The sequence below is a fragment of the Ranitomeya imitator genome, chromosome 4 (genome assembly GCF_032444005.1).
Source record: "Ranitomeya imitator isolate aRanImi1 chromosome 4, aRanImi1.pri, whole genome shotgun sequence".
Taxonomy (NCBI): domain Eukaryota; kingdom Metazoa; phylum Chordata; class Amphibia; order Anura; family Dendrobatidae; genus Ranitomeya; species Ranitomeya imitator.
Genome location: NC_091285.1, coordinates 438,556,926 through 438,578,459, shown reverse-complemented (window position 1 = coordinate 438,578,459; position 21,534 = coordinate 438,556,926). Strand labels below are relative to the sequence as shown.

The window sequence follows — 21,534 nt, the reverse complement described above, 5'->3', positions numbered from 1 at the left end:
GCGGTTGCACTACAATCATTCAAGGCCACACTTAATGGGAATCTGTCAACAGGTTTTTGCAACAATGTGTCACTTATCAGGCTGTGTTATGGTGTTTACTTATTATGAAGGTTTTATCACCTGGCATTCATCACTGCAAGGACTACAGCAAGTGTGCATGCTAGTCAGACTCCGCCCCCCTGCTGTGATAAGCAGCTCACTGTCCATAGACAATATACATAAAGAGCCTGCTGTGGGCGGGGTTAGCTTTCTCAGCTCTGCTGCATTCTACATCTAAGACTCTGATTATGTCACAACTGCTGCACCCAGTAAATAAAGTGATACATTACTGGAATCAGGGCCTCTTTTCCTACATAATGCTACTCTCAAATGAGGTAGCAAAAATCTGTTGACAAATTCCCTTTAATAAAGGCATGAAAGCCGATACAATAATCAAAACTGAGCTTGTAAAAAATTGTTAAAGTGAAATTGGAAAAATCTTACAGGGATCGAGCAACTTGTTTCAGGTTATCAGGACTTGTTGGATTCAAGATTGCACACGTTTGGAAAAGTTCAAGAGATTCCTGGATTTTCCCTTCTAATCTTAAGATCAACGCTAGAAGGAAAAAAAATAAAATTATGAAAGTGCTACAATAATAACCTGATTAATGTATCATAGAATCAGAGTTGGAAGGGACGTCCTGGGTCATCTGGTCCAACCCTCTGCTCAAAGCAGGATTCACCAAATCATCTGAGACAGATGTATGCCCAGCCTCTGTTTGAAGACTTCCATTGAAGGAGAACTCACCACCTCTCGTGGCAGCCTGTTCCATCACTGATCACCCTCATTGTCAAAACGTTTTTTCTAATATCTAATCTGTGTCTCCTCCCATTCAGTTTCATCCCATTGCTTCTAGTCCTTCCTTGTGCAAATGAGAATAAAGATGATCCTTCTACAATGTGACAGCCCTTGAGATATTTGTAGACAGCTATCAAGTCTCCTCTCAGTCTTATTTTTTGCATGGTAAACATTCCCATATCCTGTAAGGGTATGTGCACACGTTGCGGATTTGGCCCAGTTTTCCATGCCTTGTACAGTACCATGTAAACCTATGGAAAACCAAATCCGCTGTGCACATGCTGCAGAAAATTCCTCGCGGGAAAGGCTGCGGTTTATTTTCCACAGCATGTCAATTCTTTCTGCGGAAAAATACGCAATGGAATCCGCAACGTGTGTACATAGTCTAAACGTTCCACATAGTACATGGTTTGAAGACCGGTCACCATTGTGGTCGCTCTTCTCTGAACTTGCTCCAGTTTGTTGATGTATCTCTTAAAATGTGGTGCCCAAAGCTGGACACAGTATTCCCGATGAGGTCTGACCAAAGAGGAATAGAGGGCAATAATGACTTCACGTGATCAAGACCGTATGCTTCTGTTAATACATGTGATCTAATATGGAGTAACTGAATATAGAAAGCAGGTGAAAGAATAAACTATTCAGCTACATTAGAGGGAAAAAAAGGCATAAAATCTAAGAAATAAGGCAACTAAATAATAAATCTAGTGGTAAAGGAATTGTGAACAGAACAAAGAACAGCAAGGTGGCTTATATGTTTTCATGTAAATCTTTTGTCTTCTTACCTTGCACGTAGACTGCATATTCACACACACCCTCTGTAGCCTGGAGCTGCTCCTTAATCGCAGCCTGGAAATATACATAATTAATGTCAAGTCCATTGCTATAGAATCATGGCCATCTATGGTCTCCAAGGCCTATGCTAACTTTGTGATACATACATAAATATTAATGTGAAATATATGCTGTAAGAGTCACACCAGCATTATCACACAATTCATTAAAGGGGTTGTCCGGCCTTAAGGTACAAGTCTGCAGTCACTCTCTGTGACAGCAGACTTGTGAATCCTCATATCACACGCACTGTACGCTGTGAAGATTCTCTGGCACCAGGTCCCATGCCGAATAGACGTGTGCGGCCTTGCTCAATGCAGGTGTATTGAAGGAGGCAAGACACAATCTAGTCGGAATGGAGCCGGAAGTATGCACATCGTCACGTGACAGTCTGCTCCCCTCGCCGCCACTGGAGGATCCACACGGCGTGCAGTGCATGCGCTGCATCCTCGCATACAGTGACTGCAGACTTGTGCCCTAAAGCCGAACAACCCCTTTAAGGGATAGAAAACACGTATTATTGCCTTATTGAGATGTCTGTTTTTTCAAGCATGTGTGCTGGATAAGATTTCCATCAGTGTTTGGCCAGTGTGCCATTTATTACCATCAATGATTTTCTCATATGCTAAGAGAAAAAAAAATGCAAAGCCGCTCCTTCCTACAATGTTAAAAATGGAGAGTACGTGGATTGCACATGGCAAGCAGCCATTTGCACAGCTCCATAGATTTGCAAGAATTTGATCTTCGCTTCGGACCAAAAAATGAAAACATATCTTTATGATTTTTTTGTGGACACACGGCTTGCAATAAATAAAAAAAATAAATGGACATGTGAACAGCTATATAGAATATAATGGGTACGTGTTGTAACTGGGTAAAGCACAGATAAAAAGACGTCTGAATGAGGCCCGAGATTCATCATGATCCTTTTCACTGATCCTCCCTCTCCATATTGTGTATGTCAGGTTTCCCGTTTAACTGAATGCGATAATACAATAAATCACATTATTCTGGCCATGAAAAAGATACAAAACTGACGTCATAGAAGCAATGCAAGTGTGAATAAGGAATCAATAACAACTCACTTTACAAGCCTCGTAATCTTTATGGACATAGTGCAGGTGAATGAGCCAGTTTCTTCTTTCCAGGATAGGGAGTTCTGGAACTGAAAATAATTTATAATAATAATAATAATCTTTATTTTTATATAGCGCTAACATATTCCGCAGCGCTTTACAGTTTTGCACACATTATCATCACTGTCCTCATTGAGGCTCACAATCTAAATTCCCTTCCAGTATGTCTTTGGAATGTGGGAGGAAACCGGAGTACTCGGAGGAAACCCACGCAAACACAGGGAGAATATACAAACTCCTTGCAGATGTTGTCCTTGGTGGGATTTGAACCCAGGACTCCAGCGCTGCAATGCTAACCACTGAGCCACCGTGCTGCCCTATTAAAATAAGTTGCCCTATTATAATAAGTCACACCACAACTATTTGCATTTTTAAAAGTAAAAGAGGATTTGGGGTATTTTCCGTAAAATCCCTTTCTTGAAGCCTTCATTGGGGGACACAGTAGACCATGGGTGTGTGCTGCTTCCATTAGGAGCCTAACGCTAGGCAAAAAATTAGCTCCTCCACAGCAGGGTACACCTATCAACGGGCACAAAGCTAATCAGTTGGGGAGAAAGCAGTAGGAGAAGCAACAAGAACAGCTAAGACAAACCCCAACATATACATAACAGGGCGGGAACTGTGTCCCCCCAATAAAGATTTAGAGAGAGGAATTTTACCTTAAGTACCCAAAATCCTCTTTTGTCTAATGCTTCATTGAACATACGAAACCATGGAACATCCTAAAGCAGTCCCCAGGTTGGGAAAAGAGAACTGAAGAATGCCCAAAACAGGTCTAGGTCCAGGCGACGGCTACTAGCAGAAGCTTCCCAACCAAGCTCATCCAAGGCACAGGTGTGTACTCTGTAGGACTTCAAAAGGGTGTGCACAGAGAACTATGCAGCAGCCTTGCAGAGCTGCGGCAAAAAGGCCTGATGATGAACAGCCCGGGAAGCCCCCCACTGCACGTGTGGAGTGAGCCTTGACCCCAGGTGGGTGCAGCCTATCCTGTGCCCAATAAGCTGCCAGGATGGCAGAACGGATAAAGCGGGAGATTGTGGCATTGGAGGCTGGAAGACCTCTGTGGTGACCCTCGAGAATCACAAACGGAGACAGTGAATCTGAAGGATGACATTCTGCAAACATATAGACAGAGCTATGACAAGATCCAACTTGTGGAGGGACTGCTCCTGAGGAGGAGTTGAAAAAGGAAAGAAGGATGGGAAAATGATGTTGTTGTTAAAGTGGAAGGGGGAAACCACCTTAGGAAGAAAACAAGGAACAGGAAGCAGTACCACCTTGTCTTGGTGAAAACAAGAAAGGGCGAATGGCAGGAAGCACCAGCTCATTGACATGCCTGATGGAGTTCATTGCCACTAGAAAAGCAACTTTCCAGGAGAGCCAGGACAATAAGACAAGTCAAAGAGTTTCATGAAGATAGGGAAGACTAGAATGAGCTCCTTGTAAGAAAGTCCTGACTTGCAAACAGGAAGCTACATTCCTCTGAAACAGGACTGAAAGGGCAGAAACTTGGCCCTTAAGAGAGCCGAGTGATAATCCGGACTCGAGACCTGACTGGAGAAAAGCCACAAGGGAGGGGATTGAGTAGAACATTGGAGCCACCTGGTTAGACTCACACGTGAAAAAAGGCTTCCAAGAACAATGGTAAACTTGGGAGGTTGAGGCTTCCTTGCTTTGAACATGGTTTGAGTAACCTGGTCAGAGAAGCCTGCATCTTTCAGGACTGCGGCTTCAAAAGCCATGCCGTTAAATTGAAAGACTGAATTCTTGTGTAAGAGGGTACCCTGGGAAAGGAGGTCTGGACAATTTTAAAGTTTCCACGGGACATCTGCAATAAGATTGACCACTTCTGTTTACCACGCTCTTCTGGGCCAGTCAGGAGACACAAGGGTGACTGGCACTCCTTCCACCTTGATTTTCTTGATGAGCTGGGGGGGGGGGGGGGTGGAAACCAGTGGCAGAGGTGGAGAAAAGCTATGGAGGGTGAATCTGCAACCATGGAAAAACCAGGGCATCAGAGCCAATTCCGAGACATGGACACAAACAGAGGAACCCTGATGCTTATCCTGAATGCCATTAGGTAGACAATGGACATGCCCCACTGTTGACAGATCTGCCTGAACAACGATGGGTTCAGGAACCACTCGCCTGAGGAGAGGCCCTGATGACTTAGGAAGTCGGCGGCCCAGTTGTCCACTTTGGGAATGTGAACAAATGAGATCAAAGACACTCTCTTTTCATCCCAGGCCAGGATTCAAGAGACTTCTGACATGACAGAAATGTTTCGGGTTAAGCCCTGTTGATTGATTTATACCACGGCAATGACATTGTTGGATTGGTTGCGCACAGGTCGGTCCGTTAGAAGGACCTGCCAGTGCCTGAGGACGAGATAGGCAACTCTGAGCTCCAAAATGTTGATGGGGATTAAGGACTCCTGAGGTATCCAACGACCTTGGACCATGAAGTGTTAAAAAGACTGCTCCATAACTGAGCAGGCTGGCATCCGTCGTAACGCTCTGCCAGTGTAGAGGTAGGAAGAATCTCCTGTGGCAAACAAAGGAAGAGGCCAGCGACTGTCTTACTTGCAGGAGGAAGGAGGACAGGATGGTCCAGTGAGGAAATCTTCTTGTCCCAAGGCTACAGAAGTGCCAGCCGAAGGCGGATAGTTTGAAACTGTGAAGGGAACTGCTTCCATGGCAACTACCATCTTGCCAAAAATATTCATGCAGGTCCGAAGTGGATAGGGTGATAGGTGTTTGAGAGAACGAATCCCGTAAAGGATTCCTTTTTCTTCAGGAAGAACTCTAGCATGTGAAGTGTCGAAGAGCATGCCAAGTAAATCTAGGCACTGGGACGAGATTAGAGAGAACTTTGATGAGCCGGCCCAGGCGACAGAGCGTGTCGATAGTCAGATGAAGACTCTTACAGCAGTCACAATAGGATAGGGCTGGGCTATCAGCAGATAGTCAAGGTAGAGGATGACTAGAAATCCTTTAGGGTGAAGAAGAGCAATGAGATTGGCCATGAATGTCGTGAAGATTCTGGGAGCATACGCTAGACCAAAGAGAAGCACCATAAATTGAAAGTGAAAATCTTGAACTGCAAAGCACAAGAACCTTTGCTGAGATGCACAGATTGGAATGAGAAGGTAGGGGTCAAGTATGTCCACTAAACAGAGGAATTATGCAGGCTTCACAAAGGCAATTACCAATGGGATGGAGTGATTCCATCATGAAGTGGCGGAGCCGCACTCATTTGTTTAGGAGTTTGAGGTCCAGTATAGGACAGACAGAACCATCCTTTCTTGGACCACAAAAAGGTTTGAGTAAAAACCTGAGAAGCGTTCCTCGGAGGGAACGGAAATGATGACACCTGACTGAATGAGGGAGGAGATTGCCTGAAAAAAAAGTGTATACCAGAAAGGGATCCCTTGGGGCCTAGGACTCTAAGAAGCGATAGTGGGGAAGAGATGAGAACTTTATTTTTTAACTGGTGGAGACTACCTCTCTGCCCAGACGTCATCAACTACAGAAAGCCATATCTCCTTGAATAGTAGACGGCCGCCCACATTGGGAGGATCCCAAGTTGGGGGCCACCTGTCATGCAGAGGAAAATCTGATTGACCTGGATTAGTAGGTTTTGCTTTGATTGCCAAGCACCCACCAGGAGGGAGCTGGCTTAAAGGAAGATCTCCTCTTATCCTGCTGTAGAAGGGGCGGTCTTGAAGTTTAGAAGTTCCAAAGAAAGAAAATTGTCGAAAGGAGAGAAACTGCAGAGTGCATTTCCTAGCTGGTGGATGTTTTTATCTCTGTTGGGAAAGTGAAGTACTCTTCCCTCCAGTGGCGTTTGAGAGGATTTGGTGAAGTCTCGTTCTGAACAGCCAAAAGACCCTGGAAGGGGAGACTGGTGAGGGATTATTTGGAGTTTACATCTGCATTCCAGGCTTTGAGCCATAGGGCTCTGCAAAAGGCCATGATGTTGCTGAAAGCTAGCACTGAGCAGCCCGTGGCGTGAAGAGGCGCTGTGAAAAGATCATTACCCGCATGGGCAATCTCATTGGCGAGATCCTACAGTTCTTCAAAAGGGGCCCCAGAAAGGATGCTGAGACTTGGAGACCCAGGTAGAGGCGAAGGGAGAGCGATGCCGCCTTGAAGGCAGACTTTGCTAACAATTTGATGTGTGTTTCAAGGGTCCTTGTTAGAGGTGCCATCCAAAAGATGAAGGATCATATTTGAGGACAATAGTGAAACTGGCTTCACCACGGAAGACTCATCCCAGGGTTTGAGCAGCTCAGGAAGGAAGGGATACAAGATATCCATTTGTCTCTTTCTCTGTTAGCATTTTTCTGAGTGCTCCCACGCAAGGGATGAGAAAAAAATGTAATCAAAATTCCTTATAATTGGAGAAAGCCTAGAGCTTAAAAGATACTGTTGGTTCTGTGGGAAGGGGATCCTTGAAGTTGAAGGTCTAATTTATGGCAAGAATCAGACTGTCCATCATGTCCCATAACTTAGATTCTTGTTCAGAATCAAGATCCGCATTCGACTCAGCATGCTCAGATCCCGAAGCTGCATGGGGCCCAGGTGAGGACGAGCAGGAGATGGAGGCCATCCTGGAGGATGTGGAAGGTGAGGGGGACCCAGAAGAGGAGGAATGAGACAGCTTCCTGTATCTCACGTGTGATCTGTCATGACGGAGAGAATATGGGGTGGAATCTGATTCGTCCAGGGGAAAATTCAGAGTACTGGGGTTTGCTGCTGTATTGGCCAGACTCTCAATGACCGAAACCAGGGTCTGGCAAATCTTGGTTGGACTGGTGAAAGACTTTGATAGCGCAGCAGCTCACTTGGGGGGAGGGATGCACTCTTTTCCCAGGCAGTGGGGGGCTCCTGGAAGGAGAGTTGCAGTCAGGACAGATTTCTGACCTGAAGGTATTTTTTTCCTACAGGAGGACACATGCAAAGTGATGAATAATAGGGGGGGATGGGCAGGAGCGAGTCTCAATAGGGACATACTCTTTTATATAACAAAACAGTTACATTTTAATGTTTTCAATTTGCAAGGTGACGCTTTATGTATTAGGCCTGCATTCCTGTATATTTGTTTTTATTTCCTTGGTGAAATTAATCTTTACATTTATGTTGCTTTTGTCCTGTTTTTAAGGGGTTTTCATCTTTGTTCCTTTAGAAGGTCAGATGACACAGTTAGGCAGCTGATTTGTGTAATCGCCAACTAGGTTTCACATATACAGTACCTTTTTATAACTATAGACATCTGTGGTGTTGCTTGTCGCTAAAGAGGATAAAGGTCTGGCTAAGTTTAAATCCAGCCTGTCCGATCCATCTTTATCCTGATAAGAGATGCAGGATCTATATGTGTAATCCCTGCATGGAAATGACAGCTCATGCCTGAACATTATCTCTTCTACATGTCTTCATACCTGACACTTAAAAATTTGATGAAAAGTCCTCTTTATGTTGAACTAGATACAAAATGTAAAAAGTCCTGTAAAGCAGAATGAAAAGTTTGATTTTTTAATTTTTTTATATCAATTTAGTCTCTTTGTTGTGTTGATACGTACAAAAAAATATTTGGCACAAGTGGGCATTATCAGACAGATTTTAGTGGGGTGTGCACTTCTTCTTTAGGACGCTGACTAATCATAAGCAGGCAGCAAGCAATACACTGGGGAAAGAAGAAAAAGCTCCCACAATAGCATTGGCAAACAGTCTTCTCTCCTCACTGCAGAGCGAGTGACTTGATGGAGCACAGCAGACCTGATTGTGATCCAGGCTTCATTTCCAGCAGTCAGTGTGAGGTAAGGAGCAGTACAGCAGAGTTGGCAGCAATACACTTTATTTAGCAATGTTAAAGAAGTTAACCACCATATACGGACTTACATAAATTAGCCGAGCAAAGAGATCCAGAATAAAGTCAAAAAATCAATTGCTTTATTAATAAAATGTTTGAACAACATATACAAAAACAGGAGCGCCCTAACAAAGGAGAGACGCTTGGTTGCAGCATGTAATAATCATTATAGAAAGCACATACTAATACCCCATAAGTTTCATATAGCATACATAAAGGTCTATTATCTAATTTAATAAAGGCTACCTAAGTGTGCACATAAAGATACAAAAAGAGATGCATTACCAGAGCTAAAAAGGTGAAGTGATTGCTTTGCCTTATGCCGACCACAGCGTCCCTCCTCACCCCATCTTCATACGATGACGTCCTCTTCTTGTATTCATGCTGCGGCTCCGGCACAGGCGTACTTTATCTGTCCGGTTGAGGGCAGAGCAAAGTACTGCAGTGCGCAGGTGCCGGGCCTCTCTGACCTTTCCCGGTGCCTGAGCACTGCAGTATTTTGCTCTGCCCTCAACAAGGCAAATAAAGTACGTCTGCGCAAGAGCCACGGCAGGAAGACAAGAAGAGGACGTCATTGTATGAGGATGGGAGGCGCTGGACCCGGACCGCGATGCCCATCGGGTTGGACCGAACCGGGACCGCCCCTGGGTGAGTATAATATAACCTGTTTTTCTTATCTTTCAGGCTACATTGGGGGCTTATCTACAGTATTACAGAATGCTGTAGATAAGCCCCTGATGCCGGTGGCCCCAGCTTATAGGCAAATTTTGGGGTGACAGATTCCCTTTAATAAAATGTTGAAAACAGCGGAAGAATTAGTCAGACCAAATGACATGAAGAGGTTTTTGAAGTGCCCTTCAAGGGTGTTAAAGGCCATTTTCCACTCATCCCATTCTGTGATTCTAATAAGATTTTAGGTCTCGCTAAGGTCCAACTTGGAGAGCCATTTTTCTCCAACAATCTGATTATACAAATCTGGAATGAGCGAAAGATAATCTGATTTAACTCCCAAAAATCCAGACAATAGACAGACCACCATCTTTTTTTCTTTAAAAAAAAGAAAAAAGAAACCTGCAGCAACGGGGGAAGAGGAAGGTCTGATAGAGGTTCCTCGGATGGACTTTCCACTATATACTCCTTTATGGTGTGTCTTTCGGGACTCGAAAGATTGTATAAAATGGATTTGGGTTGTCTTGCCCCAGGAAGCATGTTAACGTGACAGTCATAAGCCAGATGAGGAGGCAATTCCCTGGTACCCCTCTTCAGAAAACCCCTCCTCAAAACTGGACAGAAAAAGAGGGTAGGGTTTTGGTGGAAACGGTAGAGAGGTGGAAATTAAAACAGTTATTGTTACAGAAATCACTCCATTTTGCTATTTCCCTTAACTGCCATTCTACAACAGGGTTATGCATAACTAACAATGAGAGACCAAGTACAATAGGAGTAGGAAGGCCTTCAACCACATAGCAAGAAATGTGTTCTTCATGAAGGACCCCAATGTGAAGGCCCAAATTATGCACCACCTGTGTGAAACACCCCTGACCAAGAGGTGCAAAAGCAATAGAAAATATGGGGATGGGATTTGCCAGAACACTACAAAACAAGACATGAGTCCAGGCAAACCGCACATCCACCATACTGCACCCCCCCAACTATCGAAAAGAATAGTTACCTTTTCAGTTTTCGCACCAACAACCACTTCTGCAGGTAAGACAAACCGAGAGGTATACATGGAGGAAATGTATAAGCTCAGGTTATAATCCTCCACAGAACTTGCAGTCAGAAGTTTTCCATTGGTTTCTTTAATTTAAGTGCGGAGGGACATACCCCAATGAAGTGTCCCTTCTGACAACAAAAAAAAAAACCCATTCTGTGGCAGACCATAGGCGGTCCTTTCCAACTCCATAGGTTCATCAGGACAAAAGAGGGAGCTCCTCCACCTAGGGAGAACAGTTGGGGAGTGGTCATTAAGGGCCTATCTCTAAGGTAAAAGAAAAACAAAAAAAAACTCCCTGACGAAGTGGCAGCGAAACGTGCGTTGGAGTGGTGTGCAGGGGACAGATGAGTGTCAGACAACCTGGTATGTGACCTCCATGTATTGGCATAGATGTTCATCGCTATTATCTATTGTTGCTGGCCACTTGGTTATCTATAGTGATTCATTATAGCTACCCCGTATATTGTACAGGTCACTTTTGGGATTTATTGTTGTTTATTGATTATATGTTAATCAAGTTCTACATATTTACTGTATATGGATTGTTAATAGCTAGTGGGTGCACTTTTTCAGCTTTATATTGTTTCCACTTGGTATTCATTTTGTATTTTAGCACTAATACGGTATATTGTTTGCACCATTATTACTACACATATTAAATTATTTTTCACAGTAGCCGTTTCATATACAGTACAGACCAAAAGTTTAGACACACCTTCTCATTTAAAGATTTTTCTGTATTTTCATGACTATGCAAATTGTACATTCACACTGAAGGCATCAAAACTATGAATTAACACATGTGGAATTATATACTCTATATACTCGAGTACAAGCCGAGATTTTCAGCCCCAAAAAATGGGCTGCAAGTGCCGCTCTCGGCTTATACTCAAGTCATGGAAGCGGGGGGGGGGGGGGTGAGGGTCGGCGGGGGTGGGGGAGCGACGCCTGTCAAATACTCACCTGCTCCCGACGCTCCTGACGCGGTCCCTGCATGTCCCAGCGGCAGCTTCTTCCCCTGTTCAGCGGTCACTGGTACCGCTCATTAAAGTTATGAGTATGGACTCCACTCCCATAGGGGTGGAGCCGCATATTCATTACTGTAATGAGCGGTACCATGTGACCGCTCACTACAGGAAGAAGACCGTGGGACATGCAGGGACCGCGTCAGGAGCGCCGGGAGCAGGTAAGTATGTCATATTCACCTTTCTGCGTTCCACCGCCACCTCGTCTTCCCGTCCTCTTGCTGTGACTGTTCAGGTCAGAGGGTGCGATGACGTATTAGTGTGCGCGCCGCCCTCTGCCTGAACAGTCAGTGTGGAGAGACAGGACGCTCAGGAGCAGCGGGCAGCGGCGAGAGGTGAGTATGTCATTTTTTTTTAGTGCAGCAGCAGCATTACATGTGGCACAATGCATGGCAAGAACTGCATGGAGCATTATATGGAGCATTATATGGGGCCATAACTGCATGGAGCATTATATGGGGCATCTATGGGGCCATAACTGCATGGAGCATTATATGGGGCCATAACTGCATGGAGCATTATATGGGGCATCTATGGGGCCATAACTGCATGGAGCACTATATGGGGCATCTATGGGGCCATAAAGAACTGAATGTAGCATTATATGGGGCATATTTTGTATGGAGCATCTTATGGGGCCATAAAGAACTGCATGGAGCATTATATGGGGCATATTTGTATATGGATCATCTTATGGGGCTATAATGAAGTGTATGGAGCATTATATGGGGCCTATTTTGTATGGAGCATCTTATGGGGCCATAATGAACTGCATGGAGCATTATATGGGGCATATTTGTAAATGGATCATCTTATGGGGCCATAATGAACTGTATGGAGCATCTTATGGGGCCATAATGAACTGTATGGAGCATTATATGGGGCTCTTGATTCAATATGGATATTCAAAAACACAACCTACTGATGTCTCAATTAATTTTACTTTTATTGGTATCTATTTTTATTTTTAATATTTACCCCTAGCTGCTGCATTTTCCACCCTAGGCTTATACTCGAGTCAATTAGTTTTCCCAGTTTTTTGTTGCAAAATTAGGGGGTCGGCTTATACTCGGGTCGGCTTATACTCGAGTATATACGGTACTTAACAAAATAGTGTGAAACAACTGAAAATATGTCTTATATTCTAGGTTCTTCAAAGTAGCCACCTTTTGCTTTGATGACTGCTTTGCACACTCTTGGCATTCTCTTGATGAGCTTCAAGAGGCAGTCACCGGGAATGGTCTTCCAACAATTTTGAAGGAGTTCCAGAGATGCTTAGCACTTGTTGGCCCTTTTGCCTTCACTCTGCGGTCCAGCTCACCCCAAACCATCTCGATTGGGTTCAGGTCTGGTGACTGTGGAGGCCAGGTTATCTGGCGTAGCACCCCATCACTCTCCTTCTTGGTCAAATAGCCCTTACACAGCCTGGAGGTGTGTTTGGGGTCACTGTCCTGTTGAAAAATAAATGATAGTCCAACTAAACACAAACCGGATGAAATAGTATGCCGCTGCAAGATGCTGTGGTAGTCATGCTGGTTCAGTATGCCTTCAGTTTTGAATAAATTCCCAACAGTGTCACCAGCAAAGCACCCCCACACCATCACACCTCCTCCTCCATGCTTCACGGTGGGAACCAGGCATGTAGAGTCCATCCGTTCACCTTTTCTGCGCTGCACAAAGACACGGTGGCTGGAACCAAAGATCTCAAATTTGGACTCATCAGACCAAAGCACAGATTTCCACTGATCTAATGTCCATTCCTTGTATTCTTTAGCCCAAACAAGTCTCTTCTGCTTGTTGCCTGTCCTTAGCAGTGGTTTCCTAGCAGCTATTTTACCATGAAGGCCTGCTGCACACAGTCTCCTCTTAACAGTTGTTGTAGAGATGTGTCTGCTGCTAGAACTCTGTGTGGCATTGACCTGGTCTCTAATCTGAGCTGCTGTTAACCTGCGATTTCTGAGGCTGGTGACTTGGATAAACTTATCCTCAGAAGCAGAGGTGACTCATAGTCTTCCTTTCCTGGGGCGGTCCTCATGTGAGCCAGTTTCTTTGTAGCGCTTGATGGTTTTTGCCACTGCACTTGGGGACACTTTCAAAGTTTGCCCAATTTTTTGGACTGACTGACCTTCATTTCTTAAAGTAATGATGGCCACTCGTTTTTCTTTACTTAGCTGCTTTTTTCTTGCCATAATACAAATTCTAACAGTCTATTCAGTAGGACTATCAGCTGTGTATCCACCAGACTTCTACACAATACAACTGATGATCCCAACACCATTTATAAAGAAAGAAATCCCACTTATTAAACCTGACAGGGCACAACTGTGAAGTGAAAACCATTCCCGGTGACTACCTCTTGAAGCTCATCAAGAGAATGCCAAGAGTGTGCAAAGCAAAAGGTGGCTACTTTGAAGAACCTAGAATATAAGACATCATTTCAGTTGTTTCACACTTTTTTGTTAAGTATATAATTCCACATGTGTTAATTCATAGTTTTGATGCCTTCAGTGTGAATGTACAATTTTCATAGTCATGAAAATACAGAAAAATCTTTAAATGAGAAGGTGTGTCCAAACTTTTGGTCTGTACTGTATATAGGTACATATTACTCACCAGGATATGTGTTATGTGACACTGGTGTGTAATCTCTGGATATAGCCGATTTCCATTATTTCTTCTTGGTATGTCTTAGCCATATAGCATTGGTTCATTATAAGGAAGCATTCATTACCTACTAGGATATACAGTAATTATAATAATCTTTATTTTTCTATATTTTTTCTATAGTGCTAACATATTCCGCAGCGCTTAACAGTTTGCACACATTATCATAGCTTTTCCCGATGGGGCTCACAATCTTGAATCCCTATCAGTATGTTTTTGGAATGTGGGAGGAAATCTGAGAACCTGGAGGAAACCCACGCAAATACGGGGACAACATACAAACTTCTTACAGATGTTGTCCTTGGTGCGATTTGAACCCAGTGCTAACCACTGAGCCACCATGCTGCCCCTAATTGATACTGATACATGCTTCAATATTATGGCAATCTTGCATTACGCCACTGGTATACGTTAATACTACTGACATATTATACAACTTTCTGTATCAGTTATTATAACTTGACCTAGTGCTTAGCATTTGCATCTTTGTATCCATGCTGTGATTGTCATTTGAGATCAATAACCACTGAAGTGGGGGATCCATATACTCGTGTCTAAGACACAAAGAAATAAAACTAGGTTTTTCTATTAAAGGGAACCTGTCACCCCCAAAATCGAAGGTGAGCTAAGTCCACCGGCATCAGGGGCTTATCTACAGCATTCTGTAATGCTGTAGATAAGCCCCCAATGTATCCTGAAAGATGAGAAAAAGAGGTTAGATTATACACACCGAGGGGCGGTCCAGCTGCTGGTCCGGTCCAATAGGTGTCGCGGTCCGGGGCCTCCCATGTTCTTATGATGACGTCCTCTTCTTGTCTTCATGCTACGGCTCTGGCGCAGGCGTACTTTGTCTGCCCTGTTGAGGGCAAAGTACTGCAGTGCACAGGTGCCGGGCCTCTCTGACCTTTCCCTGCGCACTGAAGTATTTTGCTCTGCCCTCAACAGGGCAAAGTACACCTGCGCCGGAGCGTGAAGACAAGAAGAGGACATCATCTTAAGAAGATGGGAGGCCCCGGACCGTGACGCTCATCGGATCGAACCGCCCGCCCAGGTGAGTATAATCTAACCTCTTTTTCTCATCTTTCAGGTTACATCGGGGGCTTATCTACAGTATTCCAGAATGCTGTAGATAAGCCCCTGATGCTGGTGGGCTTAGCTCAACTTCGATTTTGGGGGTGACAGGTTCCCTTTAAGGTTATATGGCATACCAATTTATACACTTTATCATTAGTGTCTATAACTGTTACACATTGAACTTTTGATTATTTATCTCTCTACATTCCACAGAATGAAGATTTTATTGCTCAGATGGAGAGAACCAAGACACAGGCTTATATAATGGAAGGGTGCAGTTCCAATAAGCAGCATAGCAAATAGATTAGGAGGAACTCTAAACCCTTTCCATGCCACAAGAAACCTGTTAACTCATGAATGACCGTGAGGATTTAAAGAGGACCTGTGATCAGTAGTGATGAGCAAGTTTACTCGTTGCTCGGGTGACCTCCGAGTATTTATGACTGATCGGAGATTTAGTTTTCATCGCCTCAGCTGAATGATTTACAGCTACTAGCCAGGCTGAGTACATGTGGGGGTTGCCTGGTTGCTAGGGAATCCTCACATGTAGTCAAGCAGGCTAGTAGCTGTAAATCATTCAGTTGCCGCAATGAAAACTTAATCTCCGAACACCAACAAATACTCGGAGACCACCCGAGCAACGAGTACACTCGCTCATCACTAGTGTTCAGCTAATGACAAAGATCTTCTTATCACAAATGTATCACAAATCCCAGCAGAATGTGGCTCCACATTCATGAAACACGCACACTTTTTTGCAGAGTACTCCTACAGAGATGCCTGTAGAGTACATACACAGGCTTTTTGGCACAGTAGCCCCACAGACATGGGTGCAGAATACACATAGAGGATTTTGGGCACAGTTCTCCCACAGACACGCGTGCAGAGTACACAGAGGCTTTTCGGCACAGATCTTCCACGAACACAAGTGGAGAGTACAAAGAGGCTTTTTGGCACTGTACTCCCACAGACATGGGTGCAGAGTACACAGAGGCTTTTTTGCAGAGTGTGAACACACCAAACTTAACGCTTGCCCTCGCGCCAGCTGTGTCCTGTCCCTACGCTAATCAGAGCAGAATAGCAGTGGCACCAGGGCCGGCGTCAGCACCCGGCGCACCCGGGCCCTGAGCAGGCAGGGGGCAACTCGCAGTCGGGGACACTGGCGTGCTATAGTGCCGGCCCCTGGGAGTGGACCCCCCGCCTGCTCCAGGCCCGGCACTTGCGATACTTACCTCTCCCGGTTCCAGCGCTGCAGCGTCTTCCATCCTCTGACTGTGACGTTTAGGTCAGAGGGCGCAATGACATCACAAGTGCGTGCCCTCTGCCTGAGCAGTCGCAGCACAGAGAGCAGGAAGACGCCGACGGTGAGGAGTCCAGAGCAGAGCAGCGTCAAGCAACGAGAAGTGAGTATTTCATTTTTTTTAATATTTGGAGCAATATAAGGGGACCATCAGAAGGGGCCCATATATGGAGCATTTTATGGGGCTAATTCTATATGGAGCATCTTATGGGGCCAATTTAATATGGAGCATCTTATGAGGCCAATTCAATATGGAGCAGTATATGGGGCCAATTCAATATGGAGCAGTATATGGGGCCAATAATATATGAAGCATCTCATGGGACTAATTATATATGGAGCATTTTATATGGACAATTATATATAGAGCATTATATGGGGCCCATTATACATGGAGCATCTTATGGGGCCAATTATTTTTGGAGCATTATATGGTCCCATTCTGTGTGGCAAAGTAAAAAGATGGATAATAGTAGATATTTACCAGAATTAAACTGTGGCGCCACAGTATGTTGTGTCTTTTTTATTAGATTACTGTTAGGGGCCATTTTTCCCCAACAGCTGCATTCTGCTCCATTCTTCAAATATTAGAGCTGATTGCTATGAGATTACGCATCAGCTTTAGTGTCTGCCGATATACGATTGTGTCCGGATGTCTTAGCACGGACATTCATGCTTTACTCTAAAACGCTACAGCGTTTCAGAGTAAACATAAAATGACTTCTTCCTGCACAGCTCTGCTTGATTGAAATTTCTCTTCTGATGTGTGTTGGGAGACACTTGTAAGTCTAGATAAGCGGGGCAAGGAGAAGCCAGCGGGGATCAGCCACAGTGTTTAGTTATTCTAGTCCCCAACAATGTTTTCCCTCATAAGCCAAAGGTTCCAAAGCGAGACGACAAAATAATCTCCCTGATTCATACTGGCATTGTTTCGGGCAGTATAAATTAAATGTCAGGTTCCCCATGAAGATTGCAATGGTGTATGATAATGGAAGTGATCACATAGATATCCAGCAAATTTAGATTTTTGGCAGCTTTAAATCTTCTGGACTCATCAAATTGGCTAATTCAAGGCAAATACATTCATCATTTCCATTCAACAGAAGGTAACAATACAACAAGAATGATGTGACAGAAATATGAGCAATCTCCCACCTTTTTTAGCACGAGGTTTTCTCAAATTTGTAGAATCAGATGGAACCTGTGAAATAAAGTCAGAGAATGATTTAGCAATGGAGGCGTATATAGATAATTCATATACCGTGATAATGGTCGTCAGTGCTGGACCGAGGGACCTGAGAGAAATGGGAACAGTGGTGATAAATGCAAGTTGATAAGCTCTGTTATGGCAGCAAGATGGCTGACTATTATGGAGGGCCTAAAACAATGTGTAAGCCGAGCACCACCATACTATGAACCTTTTTCCTTTCAGAAAAAAGAAGTGAAATAATTTACCTCCTCTACATCCTTACATCATGTTTATTATCTGGATTTAAATGTGCCGTACACAAGAAAATGACCAAAGCTACCAACATTTATGAAAACCAGGAATTTATTTCTGTATGTATGTAGTGAGATTGCACAAACAGGAAATATGAAGAGCGCTTAAGCATTTCAGGCCCAACTAGCCCTTAATCACAACAACCATGATTATGGTTGTTTCCATCTGCTTATTCACTGCCTACCAAGCAATGTGCGATCAACGGGAGCAGAAATGTCATCTCTCGCTATGTAAAGGTGTTGTACAGGATTAGTTCGGGTTCATACGGAGGTCTTGGGCCGATCACGGACCTCACTGCACGGACTGGCAGCGGGATTCCCAACAGGAGCATGACAGCTTCACATATTTTGATGAGGCGCTCATGCTCAGGTCCATGAATTGTGGTTCGTGATCAGACCGAGATCCATGGAGGTTTCCATGATGCCTTAGCCATCCTTCCAAACAGCGCCACACCTGTCTCCACAGGTCATGTCTGGCATTGCATGTCGGCTCCACTGACGTCAATAGGGCTGAGCTGCAATACCAAACACAACTTATAGAGAAGTATGTTGCAGGTTTTGGAACAAAGCTTACATGGATTTTAAAGGGACACTGTCACCTTGATTTGGAGGGAACAATCTTCAGCCATGGAGGCGGGGTTTTTGGGTGTTTGATTCACCCTTTCCTTACCCGCTGGCTGCATGCTGGCTGCAATATTGGATTGAAGTTCATTCTCTGTCCTCCATAGTACACGCCTGCGCAAGGCAAGATTGCTTTGTGCAGGCATGTACTACGGAGGACAGAGAATGAACTTCAATCCAATATTGCAGCCAGCATGCAGCCAGCGGGTAAGGAAAGGGTGAATCAAAAACCCCCAAACCCCGCCTCCATGGCTGAAGATTGTTCCCTCCAAATCCAGGTGACAGTGTCCCTTTAAATGGTGGACAATCCCTATAATCTGTGTTACTCAAGTAGGAATCTATCCCGGGTTGCCCAACATTCAGACTATAACGCTGTGTGTGCTCACACTGGGACTTTCATAAACAAAAGTGAAGCAAAGAATACACCCTAGAGGACGTGTTTTTCGTTTAAATGAGTTTCTCTCATCATAAAATATGGTTAAAATTGCAAAATGCTAATAACTAAATTTACCTGCCATTAAAAATCTTCTCCATTCTCAAGAAAAGAGGAATTTGTAATTCTAGGGTTTACGGCTCACAGCTTAGTTACCGACCCCCACTGCAGTCTATCAGAGGTGGCCGGATTCCACCTCTGATAGAGTATTTACTAACGCACACACGTCCAGAGAGCTGAGCTAAGATTGGCTAACAAAAAGCGTTTACGAGCTGTGGTACTCTCTAATTGGAGGTGCTACTAACCATGCAGGGTTCTGGTTTTGCAATTTTTAAATGTAAAAGATTAAAACATTTAATGTGTCATCTTTAACTTTAGGCCTTGTAGAGATCATTTCATCATAACAGTAATTTTGCCAAGGGGTGCCCAAACTTTTACATGCTACTGTATCTCTTCAGGGGAAGACATGACCAGGTTTGCTACATTCTCACATCCGTGTGTTACCATCCGAGAGACACGGACCCGTATTTCTCTCCAGAGTCATCCTAGTTGCCTCCCAGCTGCTTCTGCGCTTTTCCTGCATCCATTGTTCTTCGCTACAGTAGGTAAAATGTCTAACCATTGCCTCTATGTTTTCTGTGTTTCTTGCAGTTTCTATAGATCCCCATAAATGGCCGAGTGTGGTCCACAAAAAGGATGACGCGGGATATGCCCGGAGTCACACTGATCCGTAGGATTTTTAATCTGATGTGTGTATGGATCAATTAAACGCTACAGGTCCATGTTCTGTCCAAGAATGAAAAAAAAACAGGCAGCAGTAGGATGTGTCACATGGAGGTGTGAATTTAGCCTTACACTGTCACCATTGGATCGCTGGCTACGAATATGCAAATCTAAAGATTACATTGTGTTGTTTCCAGGGAGACGGTCCCCAGCCTCCTGATGAACCCCATAACATTACACAGGATCACAACAGGTTTTTCTCTGTATGGCGCGGCCTTACAAGCCTGGGCTGCATGACTACTCGTGAGACTGGCCCCGCCCCTATGACTGTTCACACGGATCTGCCTTTTACAACTTTATTATCTCTTTTATGTTGCAAAGAACAATCTAGGGGATGTCTCAATACATGGATGCCTGTCCTGTAGAGCTGGGGCTCTGGTTTCCAGTCTGTATGGCAGGTGCTCGGCCTCATTCAGAGCCACAGCTCCCCACATATTACAGATGGCCTCCTGGGTCTCCAGGATCAGCTCTGGCCATAGTGTGATCACTGCACACAAGACCGCAGCCTTCATACCCCTCCGACCACACAGAAAGCAACACTAAGGGCAGGAGCATCAGCTTAATGGTTCCCACTCGATCACCCGCACCACACAGCAGATCTAATGGCCACAAATAAACCTGCGCTACACAGCCTTGTACTACACCAGCGATCTCCGCTAATGCCAGCGCCATCCGTTACCGCAGTCACTGTGTCCTCCGCCATCACTAGACAGGATAAAGTAGCGGCTTAGTTTCCAAGACAACATAATTACATCATTTCCGGTTATTGCACGTGTCTTTCCGTTCCGCGGAAACAACGATAAACAACTCTGGTTCCGCTTTCTGCCTGAGAGACTATGTCCTGCGCAGTGCGCACAGCGCCGCCGGGGAGTTCTGTCCCTGTGAGGCCAAACGTGCATGATGCTTTATATCGTGGCCGAAAACACGACACTGATAGCCAAAGTATTGCTAAAATCGCCCCCTAAAGATGGAGACCCCAACAATAATAATTAACACTGTGCAATGTTCACATCCACGATTACTTCTATATTTCATATTAAAAAGTATATCAGTGGTTAATGGGTTATTACTAAAATATCTATCTCCTTTCTGGGGTATAGGGCATAAATCTTACACTATGGCCGGTCCGAATAACTAAAGCAATTGTTACCATCCACCTCTCGTGTCTCCCCTTTTCCCCATAGTTTGTAAGCTTACGAGCAGGGCCCTCACTCCTCTTGGTATCTGTTTTGAACTGTATTTCTGTTATGCTGTAATGTCTATTGTCTGTACAAGTCCCCTCTATAATTTGTAAAGCGCTGCGGAATATGTTGGCGCTATATAAATAAAAACTATTATTATTATACTCGCTGATTGCTGGGGGTCCGGCGTATGGGGCAGAGATCTGTCTTCATTATAGCGGAGGTGCGCACGCCCATCTCAGTTCCATTCATTGTCTATGGGACTGACGGAAATAGCGGACTTTGTAATAGCTGTAATAATATGAAGAGCATATGAAATAATATTTGTATATTCACCCTGTAAATGTAGCATTCAATAATCGGAATCTAATAAGGAGCACAAAATAGGGTTGAAATTAGATTTGCGGCATACCAATATGTTCGTAGGTCTTGTTCTTAGTTTATCAATAAGCACCACTTTGTCTGTGAGCTGCTTTCTGCTTTGGAAGTGGGCCTCCTTAGCTTAGGGGGGGGGCCACTTTGTGCACCTTTTTCTACCACACTTTTTCTTTCCACAC

The 21,534-nt window shown here is 44.4% G+C and overlaps 1 protein-coding gene across 2 annotated transcripts in view; it reads right to left on the bottom strand.

Moving 5' to 3' along the window:
• The window catches only part of BBS4 (Bardet-Biedl syndrome 4), a 45,885-nt gene extending 25,308 nt beyond the window's left edge, over positions 1-20,577 (bottom strand). For both annotated transcript variants that reach the window (XM_069765624.1, XM_069765625.1), the window contains exons 1-5: positions 20,476-20,577; positions 17,615-17,660; positions 2,758-2,837; positions 1,624-1,687; positions 484-595 (exon numbers count right to left, since the gene is read on the bottom strand). In XM_069765624.1, coding sequence (XP_069621725.1) covers positions 484-595; positions 1,624-1,687; positions 2,758-2,837; positions 17,615-17,660; positions 20,476-20,499 — 326 coding nt within the window. In that variant the 5' untranslated portion in view covers positions 20,500-20,577. The remainder of the gene's footprint in view (positions 1-483; positions 596-1,623; positions 1,688-2,757; positions 2,838-17,614; positions 17,661-20,475) is intronic.
• Positions 20,578-21,534: the final 957 nt, after the last annotated feature.